Raw genomic sequence first — 13,482 nt, 5'->3', positions numbered from 1 at the left:
CTCTTGTGGGACTTAGAATATGTTTTGTTTACTCCTGCTTCCAAGGGAGTTTAACTACAGTCTTTAATATAGTGTTATACTTAGAGATCTACTGTCAGAAGCCGCCAGTGTAGTCTGAAGCACCATTTTATTGTTGCAAATGTGTTTTGACAAATCCTCAGGCATCATTGACCTGGTTAGATTACAGCATTGATCTGCTGCAAACTATTTGAGGTGTGGTAGGATGGATGGTGTGTGAGTGTGTGTGTGTGCGCGCGCGCGACAGAAGAGGTCAGTGGGAGGGGCAGCTGCAAGTAAAGAACATTCAACCCTCCAGCAGTCACTCAGTCGCACTCTACACCTCCTTCAGTCAGGATTCACCTTTCACCAGTTCAAGGGAGTATTTGATTGTATCTCATGGAGGGCAGGATCACCTGTGGACTGCGGCTGGTCGTCTTTCTCTTGGGATGTGGGCAGCTGTCGGCTTTCAACCTGGACATCGACAATGTCCAGCGGAAGAACGGAGACCCAGGCAGCCTGTTCGGTTTCTCTCTCGCCATGCACCGGCAGCTTGTTCCAACGGATAAAAGAATGTAAGAGGCGCACTTTTGTTTTAAAGGGGAGCAAGTTTGGAGGCATTTCATTTACTTCTGCTTCGTCCTGGCCTCGGAAACAAGCTACACGACGTTAAAATAACCTCTGTAACCATGTATTTAAAATGTCACAGTGTAGACTGTAAGTTTATTTTGGACTGTTAAAGCTGCTACAGGAGATACAGAAGCCTTTCTAAACCTACTTTTGAGAACCACAAACACCATTTAAGTTACAAAAATGTCACTAGAGTGCTAAATACTCCGTAATCATTTGAGCTCAGGTATGTCGCAGGTGGTTTCAAACCAGTAACGTTAGGCTAACCGTTTTTCACAAAATCTCAGCAAACCATTTCCTTAAACTTCTTAAAGAAATGTCGGCCTACTGTACCATTTACGCCTGTTGTAAGTTTAACCATAGGTCTGCCCTTGTTAATCTTTGCTGAGTCTTTTCTTCCATTTATTGGAAGTGGTTACTTATTTGTGAGTTAGACCTCAGCAGATTTTTGTTCACGTGCACACCACAGCGCGCGCCCACATTTCTCAAGTTTTTTCTTTTTTTTTTGGTGACTTTCTCCCAAAGTGCTGTTAGGTGAGACCGAGCGTTGGCATGTAGGGCCAAAACGTCTCATTGAATCATTGTTGGCATTTTTATGGGCATTGATTCAGAGGGATTTGTCATTCTGCATAAAGGCTAACTGCCATCAAGTGGTCACTGGTTTGAATAGCCTGAATATTAACTGACCTGAGATCAGAACAGTCAAATTCTTTAATGTGGGAATCTGTTTGACTATAATGGACCAGCCAGAAATATACATGTTTGTCTGTGTTTGTGATTAAGGGACTAGAAATTATTCTGTTGGTCCATTATCAGTGGTGGAGGAATGAAAAATAGTTCACAACTCTGATTAAACAATGATATACAATAGTAAATATTGATAAGATACTTGATAACAGATAAATAGTTAAATGAACCTGTATCAAATGATTAGGTAGATAGTTGTGTAAAAAGTATAATATTTTCCTTTTGAACTGTAGTGGAGTAAAATTATAAAGTAGCATAAAATGGAAATATTCAGGTAAAGTACCTCAAGTATCTACTTAAGTACAGTACTTGAGTAAATGTAGTTATATTGCACCACTGTCCCTAATACAGCATAAGCATAATGCCATTTTGTAGATTATGTCTTTTAAAGTACCTTACAGTGCCTGTGGTGGAGAGCAGATGGAGTGAAACTGCAATTTAAATAGTGGTTTGTATTTGTATTGCTAAAGCACAAGGGTCACCACAGTGTGTTTACCCACTGCAACATACCCTGAACTATTAAAGCTCAGAGTTATTAAGCCTTTCACCTTCTCCACAGAGGTTAAACACTGCCCTTAAAAACCAAAGCCACCTCAAAGTCCCCCTGCTTCAGGGTGTAAAGTTAAATGCAAGATTTGGATTATGTGAACTGGAGAACAACAGATACCAGTGTAGATAATGTAGACTGAGTTGTTAGTGGAGGTGCCAACTACTGAAACAATTAGGCAATTAATGGAGTTGTAGACTGACAGAAAATTAATCTGCAATTTTGATAAGCCATTTTTAAGCAAAATTGCCAAATATTTGCCTGTTCCAGCATTTTAATTGTGAAGATATTCTAGTTTTCCTCATCGTCTGTGATAGTAAACTGAATACCTCTGAGTTTTGGACTGTAACGTTAGGCCAAACAAAACAAGCAATGTTAGTACATCACTTATCACTCTGGGAAATTGTGATGGTCATTTCTCACTATTGTCTGACATTTTATTGTCTAAACTATTAAATGATTAATGGCGAAAGTAATTGGCAGATTAATTTATAATGAAAAAAACATGTTATTAGCAGCTCTAACCCTTATTTTTGAGAGGGGTAATTTCAGGCAGGATTTCAGTCGGTTTATTTCCCATAATGCAGAGCTATTTGCCCTAATCTGTTGTCAAAATGCTATTATATTCCACATAGTTTAATAGTTTGTTGAACAAGTCTTTTATAGCCTGGTCCTCAATCAGTATAGAAACAGATACGCTTAAACCATCAGCAGCATGGGCCTGATACATTACAAGTTTGAATGTGTGTGTGCATGTTTGAGCAGGAAGCCATGTTTGTTTTGTAAGTGACGGTGCTCATACTACTGTTATAGAGGTAGAACATGCTCTCACTGTGGACTGTGTATTTGTGTGCATGCTCATGCATTCATGTACTGCGTGTGTGAGTGCCTGTTTGATGTGTTTTAATGGTGCCTATGCATGCTGTGGCTGAGCGCTGAGGCGTTGCCTTGTTGTCAGTCACTTGGAAGAGTGTCAGAGAGCTCAGTGTGCTGCTTGAAACTTTCCTAACCTGAGGCAAAAAAAAAAAAAGAGATAGACGTTTTGTGCTGACTGACTGATTTTTCCTTTCCCGTGAGAGTTCACTAATGTACACTGAAACATGTGTGTAAGTGTTGGCATGTGTGTGCGCGTGTGTGTGTGTCTCCCCATGTGTGTCTCCTCACTGCTGGGTGTGCAGCCATGCATTGCCAACTTTTAATTCAGTCATATATCTTCCAGTGTCTTTCTTTGCCCGACAGGGATGAGTGTTACATGTACCTGCAGGAGAAGGCAGAAGCTGATGGGATTGATTGTGTGTGTGTGTGTGTGTAGCATTCCATGGTTGGTCATAATTGCCAGATGGAGCTGTCTCTATAATAAAATTAGGAGGGAAAGCGCAAAATGCATGAGTGGGGAGAGGAGGAAGGAGGAGACCGAGTGAGAGTTACGGGAAGTTTAAGATCTTGGATCGAGTGTGAGAAATGTTTGGGAGAAAGCAAATGCATACGTGTGTGTGTTTCTGAGAAACAAACTGGCTCTACAGAAATGGATACATGCAGCACGAAGAGTAAAGGATATAGAGAGACACGTTGTCAGAAAGAGGAAATCAAGACATGCCGGCATGATAAACCGTAATGTCAATGTCATGCTGAGTCTAGATTACAGAAATGATAGAGGAGAGAAGAAGACTGTGGAGTTTAGTATTTAAGTTAACTTTGTGTGCAAGTGTATATGGTCTGTGTGTAATTATGAGATTCAGATTTAGTCCTTTCCCCAATTTTTCCCCTCAGGTTAGTTGAGGTTATCCAACATCAAAGAGAGAGAAAGAAAGGAACTGAAGAAAAGAAAGAGGTGATGGCTGAAAGAATGCGGAGAGGAACATAAATCAGTTTTACATCTGGGCACCAAATATAAGCTGTTATTCAACCAGTCAGACTCGAGGAGAGGGCTCCATCCTGGCAGACGGAGGGAGAGAGAAGTTGGATAACACATGACATGAACCTCTGGATCTGTAACCCATTTGGAGGTGAACGCCTCTAGTTGATAGGATGCCCCTGGCTGTTGCTAAGCAACAGGCTGTGCCCTAGCTGGGCAGCCACTTTGCCGCTGTAAAAAAACAACACACCTCTCTCAATGGGATGTCTCTCTAATGGTTACTCTGTTGTCCTGCGCAGGGAGAGTCTGCCTGTGTGTCCGAGTGCCAGTATGTGTGTGTCTGTTTTGAGAGTCATTGCACACTGGTACTCACTCACTCACTCACTCACTCACTCACTCTGTTTGTCTTTGTCCTTCCTGTAGACTAAGCCTGTGTGTTGCGGCTTCCTCTGCTGGTGGTGAATGATTAGATAAACAGCTGGGTCACTGCCAGTGAGGCAGTGGGTCAGCCTTATCACAGTGCCGGTGCCCGTCCTTGACACGTCATGTCAGCACTTCACTCTTCAATGACAAAAGAAAATATTAATGTGTAACAATAAAGATAATGTGTCTATTGAGATTAGTCTCCAATTTAGATTCTTGAGCTTTTTTTTATTTGGATCATACATAAGCAACTATGCTAACTTTCTGATGTCTAAATTGTTTTATTGTTACTTAATTGTTCAATTAATCAGTTTTATAATCTAAGAATGGTTGCTGTTTGTGCACTATTGTTGGTTGCATTTACCTCAAAGGAAACTGCTGAACGAGACCCTGAATGAGTATCACAGTGTGATTATGTAGAAGTAGGAACTACAGTATCCATTCTCCATTAATGCTGAAGAGACCCCAGACCCAGTGACCCCATTTCCCCCAGAGTCCAGTGTGTCTTGGCAGAGCTCTTTCCGTCCATTCTCCTGACTTCCTGTGTCTCAGAAGATAATGGGAGTAGAGGTGTGCCCACCTGGGATTCACAGTTAGGCATGACTCCTCTCTTTGAAGTGATGACTCATTTGAATCAGACTTAAATAAAAATATAAATATAAAATATATGTTTTCTGTTTGGTATGGCAGTGCACGAATAGGTGGAGAGTTGACTTCAGACTGTGTGGTATCAAGTTGCAAGTGTCACTCACTCCCCTTGTAGTTTAAAAAAGGCTGGATTGGACACTTAATGGGATGGGATAATGGCACAAATTATAGTGCTCTGGTTTTTGAAACAAGGCCAAACCAATCCAGTGGTTAAAATTGGATAAACAGTGTACACTTGTCCATCATTGCAGAAGGAGTGTGTTTTCTATTGTGATGACTTGTCTTGATGCATTTTATTTTAGTGAAATGTCTTCATATTTTCTCATTATTTCCTGTAAAACCCGTTTAAATCCGTCCTATACCGGCAACATTATAACAAGCCGTATTTTTGTGTGTCATATAAATAGATTTATTGTCCCTGCCACGCCCACTGAAGTCAATATTTATGATTTACGCTGTCTTAAAAAGTTAGCTTTATGGTTTGACATCTTCTCCCACATGCAGTAAGTGCTTGCAGTGTAGACTAGTGAGGTCTACACTGCAAACATGCTGATCACATTAGGCCTCAGCTCTTCACTCTGACTATGTCTCTTTAAAGTCCCTCCCAGATGGTGTGTATCTGAGAATGCTTTGTGTTCCAGCTAAAAATGGCTTTGCTTAATCTCATCTGGTGAAGACGGTGTGCAGTATGACATTAACTCTGGAGGTCATCGGACAAACAGAGCAAGTCAGAGAGAGCTCCACGACCATACGTACAGAGAGAGAGAGAGATTGGTGTATTGACAGAGTGTATGTGTCCTACTCTCCACTGTAAACCTTCACAAAGCATCAGTTCAAAGGATGACATCCTTGTTTGATTTACTCTGTAGGAAGCCCTGAGAACTGGATGCCCATCGTCAAGACTTGGGTGTGGCATTTGCCCTTGTCTTTACTCCACAAAGGCAGCCTCTGTGTGTGTGGAGAGATAGAAAGCCTGGTTCAATCAACCACAGCAGGCGTTTGAAAAGGGTCTTTGACTCAGTTGGACTGTGAGGACATGGAACATCGGTTTGGTGGCTGATGTTTGTGTGTGTGAATATGGCTGCTGTGTGACACAGTAGACTGGAATGTGTGATAATATAATATGCAAGTGGAAGAAATGCCAGAATGCTTCTCATTCTGAGTCCCAGAAGACAGATGAGTGTTACTCCTTGAGCCTCTTTCACAATGTGCATTTGATCGAGCTTCGCATGTCTTAACAGATTCCTTTGTGTGTCTGTTGCAGGCTGCTGGTCGGTGCCCCGAGAGCAAAAGCCTTGAGTGGTCAAAAAGCTAAAGTGACAGGAGGACTGTACAGCTGTGACATGAGCTCCACCTCAGCTGGTTGCCCCAGAATTAACTTTGATAATAGCGGTGAGATATCTGCTGACACCTGTGCATTTCTCTAATATGTTTTAGGCTATTTTAGACACTTCCCCCCCCAATATTTGAGTCACAATATCCTCTTTGTGTCTATTTCTGTCCCCGTCTCCATGTAGAGGACACAACCAAAGAAAGCAAAGAGAACCAGTGGATGGGAGTGTCAGTCAACAGTCAGGGGCCAGGAGGCACGGTTGTGGTAAGACTGTGTGTCTTTGTGTCTGAGCCCGACCTTGAAATTGAACAACTTCAATTTGATATTATTGACTTATAATTGGCTTATCTGGCTTTTAAGCTTCAGTTAGTTAATCACTATGCCACATAAACTCTAAACGGTCATTTCAACATAAGCCTTAGATTTTAATCAACATTACGTCAACTCAACTGCGTGTTTCTATTTCCCTGTTAGACCTGTGCCCATCGCTACCAGCGCCGGACCAATGTGAACACACCCATCGAATCCCGTGACATCATCGGCCGCTGCTATGTGCTGAATCCAGACTTGACTATTGATCCCATAACAAGTGATAACTGGCATTTCTGTGAGAGCCGGCCCAGAGGCCATGAGATGTTTGGCTCCTGCCAGCAGGGCCTGTCTGCCACATTCGACAAGGACTACCACTACCTCATCTTTGGGGCTCCTGGAGCGTACAACTGGAAAGGTGAGAGAGAGAGAGAGAGAGAGAGAGAGAGAGAGAATGTTTCAAGTAAGCTATGAAAAAGATTTACTGTAACAGCTTAACACACGTGCTTCGTTATCAATCTACTCTATATGATTTATGATGTTCACTTTTCATTACAAAGGAATATGACATTTATGCTTTGACAGTAATGTTGAATACATGACTGAATAGTTAGGATTATTGTGTTGTGGGTTTTGCATCCTTTTATCGCAAGCCAGATCTCTCCCATCTTAACTCGTCTCGTCTCCTGTCTTCTCCCCGTCTCCCCTCTCCTTCAGGTGTGGTACGCTTGGAACAAAGGAACGACACCTTGTTAGAGTTGGGCATCTATGACGACGGTCCTTATGAGGTGGGAGATGAGAACGAAAAGAACCCTGACCTGGTCCCTGCTCCTGCCAACAGCTACCTGGGTAAAACACTGCTTGCTCTCTTCATCCATTCATTGCCAATCATACACCATCACTTCAGTTGCTCCATTGTCACCAAGAAGCACATTCATGTACCTGACTACCTCTGACTATGTAAGCATTCCTTTTTCTCTGTCTCCCAGGCTTCTCTCTGGACTCGGGGAAGAATCTGACCAAGAAGGGCCAGCTGACGGTGGTAGCGGGAGCTCCCAGAGCGAACCACAGCGGAGCGGTGGTGCTGCTGAAGAAAGGCAGGGAAACAAGCAACATCTTGCTAGAGGAGTACACCCTAGAAGGAGAAGGGCTGGCCTCGTCTTTTGGCTACGATCTGGCTGTGCTGGATCTCAATAGGGACGGGTGAGTGATGCAGGGTGATACGCACAAGCCGTAACTTTTGCTTTGAAAAGTGCTGTCACTATTACTGTATACTCACAAATAAGTAATGCTCTTGATTGTTAGTTGGCAGGACATAGTGGTGGGAGCCCCTCAGTACTTTGAGAAGGACGGAAATATTGGAGGAGCCGTCTACGTCTACGTCAACAAAGCCGGAAAGTGGAACAATGTCACACCCACCAGAATAGACGGATCTAAAGACTCCATGTTTGGCCTGGCTGTGGAAAACCTGGGAGACATCAACCAGGATGGTTACGATGGTGAGGCTGCGATGTTTGTGCGTGTCCATATGTACACTACTGTCAGCTGGTCATTCTTGTTGCCCCTCCTTGAATGAAATGAACCTGTATAACCACGCTGTAAGTCACTGTTGTGTTGTTCTTGCTGTCAGATTTTGCAGTGGGAGCTCCTTATGAGAACAATGGTATAGGGAATGTGTACATCTACCACGGATCAGCCACGGGTCTCAGCTCTAAAGAAGCTGCACAGGTATGGAATAAACTGGTGGAATAACTAAACTTTTTCAACTGTATCTCTGCTGAAGCATTTTGGTTTGTGAGATAGGAAGTCGGTCAGGTTGAGAGGTGCATAAATGCATATAGATTTTGTCCAAATGTGTAATGTTTGCATCTAAGAAACTAAATTTAAAAAAAGCTTCCTACAAAACTAATTAACTAAAGATCAAATGTGGGTGTATTGTCCAACATAATATAGATTACTACTTTTGTTAGGTCGCAGCTTACAAAAAAGTTGTGATACCTGGTTTTAGATCGAATTTGTTTGTTTGTTTGTTTGATTTAGGTCAAACCAGAGCCAAGCTCGGCATAAATTTGGATAAATACATACTGTACAGTAAGGGGCTGTAATCAAAATGTGTGTTTCTCTTGCTTTAGATTCTGTTCGGCCAGTCTTTAAGAGTCAGTCTGTTTGGCTACTCCTTGGCAGGCAACATGGACCTTGATAAGAACTTCTACCCTGACCTGGCTGTCGGATCCCTCTCTGACTCTGTGTTTGTCTACAGGTGAGTGAACTGGTATGTTTTTCTCACTATACATCTCTGATCATGGTTATGGAGTTGCTGACTGAGTTCTGTCCTCCCAGAGCCCGTCCAGTTGTTAACATCAAGAAGGAAATCAAGTTCTCACCAAACGAAATCGACCTAACCAAGAAGAACTGTGGCAATAGCTTCTGGTATGTGTGTCTTTTGTTTATCCTTATTGTGTCAAATATGAATCATTTATATTTACGGAAAAAGGTGACAAAAGATCCAGTAGTTTCCATCCATCCATTTAGTGCGTGCTTCTATTAATTGCTGGAAATTCATCAAACTTATGTGGAAAAACTGTTAAACGCTATGCCAGTACTGTGCCTGACTGTGGATAAACTGCACTGTGTCTCCAGCTTGGAGGTTGAGGCATGCTTCACCTACACTGCCAGCCACAAGAGCTATGCTCCCAGACTGAGTAAGCTGAGCCACCTTTTTCTTTATTTAAGCAAAATTTCATCTTTATAATTTTTTCGTTTATCGGAAAATACAGAGATTCAACAGCAAGAAACTATACTTAATAATTATGATACACAGTAATGAGGAGGTTAAAGCCTCGCACAAAATGTCATTCGTCATTCTTCTCTTTTATGTCCCCGTCCCATCTAGCGGTGGCATTCTCCATGGAGGCCGACGCTGACAAAAGGAAGAACGGTCATATGCCCAGGGCAACCTTCTTGGAGGCCTCTGATCATAGCTACGAGTCCAATGGGGTCATCACCATAGAAAGCAAAGAAAAGAAACAGTGCGTTAAACGTCGGCTCGCTATAAAGGTAGTGACTCTATCTTTGGAAATGTCTTGCTTCTCTCTTGATCAAAGTGCATTGTGGGTGGTGTGTAATGTTGTGTGATGTCATTCTACAGGACAACATTCGAGACAAGCTGCGTGGGATCCCCATCGATGTGTCTGTGGACATCCAGGATGCCAAACGTAAACGCAGACAGAGCTCAACTCCTCAGCTGAAGCCTGTCCTGGACGCCAGAGAGCCAATGATCACTCGATCAGAGGTATGTACGCATGATACTTGACGTATGAATACATTGAAAGATAAATTTTATAGACGTACAGTAGAGTTGATGTTCCCATTGTATCTATGTAATCTTTTTATGTGTATATGTGAATGTGGTTGTAGGTGCATTTCCTGAAGGACGGTTGTGGCAGCGACAATGTTTGTCAGAGCAACTTGCAAGTGACATATCGCTACGGCCACAAAACAACTGACATAAACACGTTCACTCCGTTAGAAATGTAAGATGCCTTTTTTCATAAGAGTATAATTTTTATTATGGCTTACTTCCGTGGAAATCCTTATGCTAGGGTTACTATATTCTTACTGTGTACAGACGCACATTCATCAGCACACAGGCTCATAACATCTGTCTGTCTAAAGGGAGGACAACGTGCCAGTGATCTCGCTCAGCGACCACAAGGACATCGCCTTGGAGGTCAAAGTGACCAATCTAAATGGAGATGATGCATATGAAGCCTTTGTGCTCGCCTCCTTCCCACAGTCCCTTTCTTACTCCACTTACCTCGCTCCAACTGTGAGTCTCTCTTCCTCTCTCACTCACACTCACACACACACACACACACACACACTAATTTGTGATCTGATTCGAACTTATTCTTTTCAGGAGCACACGGTGACGTGTACAGCCAATAAAGACGGTTCTCAGGCTGATTGTGAGCTTGACAACCCCTTTAAACGTGACACAGAGGTGAGAGAAAATCAACCTTTTGGCACCGTCTACCTCCTCTGCACAAGTGGCACTGTTAATAAGTATATCATGTCTCTGTGTGCACATAGACGACCTTCTACATTATTCTGAGTACATCAGGCATCTCTCTCAGCACTACTGAACTGGAGATTGATCTTCAGCTAAAAACGTAAGTATATCTAACTGCCTAGTAACATTGAATTACACTTCTTAAATAGTTAGGTAATGGATTTTTAAAAGATGGATGGTTTGATTGTGGTCTTGATCATTACTACTTGAGTCATACGAATAAATAATACCACAGATTTAACATATGCGCTCCTGGACCGTAATGCACTTACCTTAATTATGTATTAAAATTTGTAGTTCATTAGGAGTATCTGGCTTGACCTGTGTGTAACTTCTGATCCGACAGGACAAGTAACCAGCAGATAAAAGGCCCTATCAAAGCAAAGGCAAAAGTGACCATCAAGTTGCAGCTGTCTATATCAGGGTAAGAAACACACATATACAGTTTATGCCCCAGAAACACAGATTCATGCTACTAACTGTGCTTCTCCGTCTTTCCAGACAAGCCCAGCCATCTCAGGTCTACTTTACAGGAAAAGTCAAAGGTGAGGCGGCCATGAAGACTGAAAGTGAAATTGGCAGTGCCATCACACACCAGTTCAGAGTGAGTATAGAGTGGCTAGTTCTCTTTAGCACTTCTCTTTAGCAAAATGTATCCGTGTCCCCTATCTATTTCGTTGGAGTTTTTATTAATGCGGCATTCTGTATGTACATGTGCTTTAGTTAGATAACTCATACTATATCATCTGAGGTAGAACACTGTGGCTGTCTTGATTTACAGATAATCAATCTGGGAAAGCGCTTGACAAACTTTGGCAATGCCACCCTTGAGATCGAATGGCCAAAGGAGACAGAGAAGGGGAAGTGGCTGCTCTACCTGATGGAGATCAGCTCCACCGGAGTGGAGCAAATAGAGTGCTCTCCTAAAGGGGAGATCAACCCTCTTAACAAAGTGAGTGAAAACAGCACATTAAGGTGTGGTGGTCACTCTGCCTGCATGTATACTTTTTCTAATATGAGTTTAGGTATGTGGTGGAAGAAGCAGACAATTTTACATTTATAGATTTATATTTATTTAGACAAAGAAGTAGAATTTATTCAATTTAGTAGTTGAATGTATTTTTTCTTCCCTACTTTTAAGGAACGAAGTAACACCAGGATGAGAAGAGCAGCAGAAAACACCCAGGGAGGTGTCGAGGGCACTATGTCACGTTTATTTGACGAGAAGACATCTAAAATTCTGGTAACACCACACTACCAAGTTCTAGTCTTTTGTTTTAAATTATATTTTATGTGCATTTGCAACCAGTAGTAGGGGAATCCAGTAGTAACTTTGTGCTCCCTTCTTTGTTGACAGTCCTGTGGCAATGGGGCAAATTGTGTGCACATAATGTGCCCCCTGCGGGGCCTGGACAGTAATGCAGTCATCACTCTCAACTCCCGCCTCTGGAACAGCACCTTCATAGAGGTAACAAAACACACTGCAGGAAAATTAAGTGTTTTTTACTCAACTATTATGTCAGGATTTGTGGTGGGAAGCAACTCTATGGTATTGGCTTTCTTTGATTATGCCATCTAAACTTGATCTTCTCCTTTTTTCTTTAACCAGGATTATTCGGAGCGCCGTCATGTGGAGGTAATAGTGAAAGCCATTCTGCATGTTGATAGCACAACAAAGAACACAGTGCTGCAAAATGCTGACACACAGGTAATTAAACACATCAGGGGGACATGGTTATTTATTGCATGCTGCCATATCAATGTAGTGTATGAACATCAAAAATGAGCTTGTGTACGATATAGAGAGAATAAAAACACATTTAAAAGTGTAGTTGTCACTCTGATCCAGAGGTCTAAATAAGTATGTCCTGCCACTGCATTGTGTTCCCTAGGTGAGACTGACAGTGTTCCCAGAGAGGCGTGAAGCCCAGTTTGGAGGAGTGCCATGGTGGATCATCGTGCTGTCCATCCTGTTCGGGCTGCTGTTGTTGGCCCTGTTGGTGTTCCTTCTCTGGAAGGTACTACTGACGGCCAAGGGGGCCAGGACACACCCTGCCCCAGCAAATAAAAACACACTTACATTTTCATGATTGATTTTAACTGAAAAAGCTTTAAAAAAATATAAACGATTTTTATTTTTAACACCTGCTGTAGCAGTCTGTAAAGCACCATTTACAGAACTGTGGGTATGTGTAACAGCGATTACACACATTTTCTAACAATCTTCCTCTCCTCAGTGTGGAGTCTTTGGGAAAAAGAATAAAGAGGACCCTTCAGAAAAACAGAGACTGACACCAAATGCATAAAAACAGAGAGGGTAAAATTACGTGGCCTGCCATGAATGAGTGAAACTTCTTCTCTAGCTCCTTTTTGCTACACAAGCACTGCTTTCTAGTATTTGGCAGGCAGTGGGCAATTCTCACACTGACATGAATGCTACTATAAAAGCTGAGTTAATGCCTAAAAGATTTTCACACATGGTTATGTGTGGATCATTAGTTTACCTGCATGGCCAGGGGAGGTGATGGCTGATAAGCAGTGACTTATTTAATGCTCTGAGGAACTACACCATGGGGGCTGTACTGCATCTCTGATTTTCTCTTCCTCGATTTCTAATTTCTCTTGTTGCTATTGCACAACATCACTTGGTCTGAAGGTTTCTTTCTCTCTACAATTAAAACATGTTTCCTTTCTTTAAGAGTGCAGATGGCTCGTCTACACCTCTTAATGGATTCAGTGCATTTTGGCTGTTCCCTGAGAAACAGGCTGATGACACTAAATGTCTCATCAACCTCCTTTGCTTTCTCTGAATGCCTATTTTTTTTTAAATAGCCTTTTCCCAAACAAAGTATTGATCTCGTCTTCCCTTTCTTCTCTGCAGTGTGGCTTTTTTAAGCGTGCCAAATATGAAGACAAGGTTC

At 42.2% G+C, this 13,482-nt stretch overlaps 1 protein-coding gene across 2 annotated transcripts in view; it reads left to right on the top strand.

Moving 5' to 3' along the window:
* Positions 1–313: 313 nt before the first annotated feature.
* Positions 314–13,482, top strand: part of LOC122886328 (integrin alpha-6-like) — a 13,751-nt gene continuing 582 nt past the window's right edge. Inside the window, exons 1-26 of one of the 2 annotated variants that reach the window (XM_044218349.1) lie at positions 314–572; positions 6,112–6,239; positions 6,365–6,444; positions 6,655–6,907; positions 7,207–7,338; positions 7,479–7,692; positions 7,795–7,988; positions 8,120–8,217; positions 8,622–8,749; positions 8,830–8,919; positions 9,130–9,191; positions 9,383–9,546; positions 9,638–9,781; positions 9,907–10,022; positions 10,165–10,318; positions 10,409–10,492; positions 10,582–10,661; positions 10,908–10,985; positions 11,063–11,165; positions 11,343–11,513; positions 11,703–11,804; positions 11,919–12,029; positions 12,171–12,269; positions 12,454–12,579; positions 12,799–12,878; positions 13,443–13,482. The exon at positions 13,443–13,482 is cut by the window's right edge and continues 145 nt beyond it. In XM_044218349.1, the coding sequence (XP_044074284.1) occupies positions 397–572; positions 6,112–6,239; positions 6,365–6,444; positions 6,655–6,907; positions 7,207–7,338; positions 7,479–7,692; positions 7,795–7,988; positions 8,120–8,217; positions 8,622–8,749; positions 8,830–8,919; positions 9,130–9,191; positions 9,383–9,546; positions 9,638–9,781; positions 9,907–10,022; positions 10,165–10,318; positions 10,409–10,492; positions 10,582–10,661; positions 10,908–10,985; positions 11,063–11,165; positions 11,343–11,513; positions 11,703–11,804; positions 11,919–12,029; positions 12,171–12,269; positions 12,454–12,579; positions 12,799–12,867 (3,156 nt within the window). In that variant the 5' untranslated portion in view covers positions 314–396 and the 3' untranslated portion in view covers positions 12,868–12,878; positions 13,443–13,482. The remainder of the gene's footprint in view (positions 573–6,111; positions 6,240–6,364; positions 6,445–6,654; positions 6,908–7,206; positions 7,339–7,478; positions 7,693–7,794; positions 7,989–8,119; positions 8,218–8,621; positions 8,750–8,829; positions 8,920–9,129; positions 9,192–9,382; positions 9,547–9,637; positions 9,782–9,906; positions 10,023–10,164; positions 10,319–10,408; positions 10,493–10,581; positions 10,662–10,907; positions 10,986–11,062; positions 11,166–11,342; positions 11,514–11,702; positions 11,805–11,918; positions 12,030–12,170; positions 12,270–12,453; positions 12,580–12,798; positions 12,879–13,442) is intronic. The other variant, XM_044218348.1, reaches the window with a different exon arrangement.

The sequence above is a fragment of the Siniperca chuatsi genome, linkage group LG13 (genome assembly GCF_020085105.1).
Source record: "Siniperca chuatsi isolate FFG_IHB_CAS linkage group LG13, ASM2008510v1, whole genome shotgun sequence".
NCBI classification, from domain to species: Eukaryota; Metazoa; Chordata; class Actinopteri; order Centrarchiformes; family Sinipercidae; genus Siniperca; species Siniperca chuatsi.
Note: the sequence above shows the minus strand (reverse complement) of the source record. Positions and strands in the feature narration are given on the sequence as shown.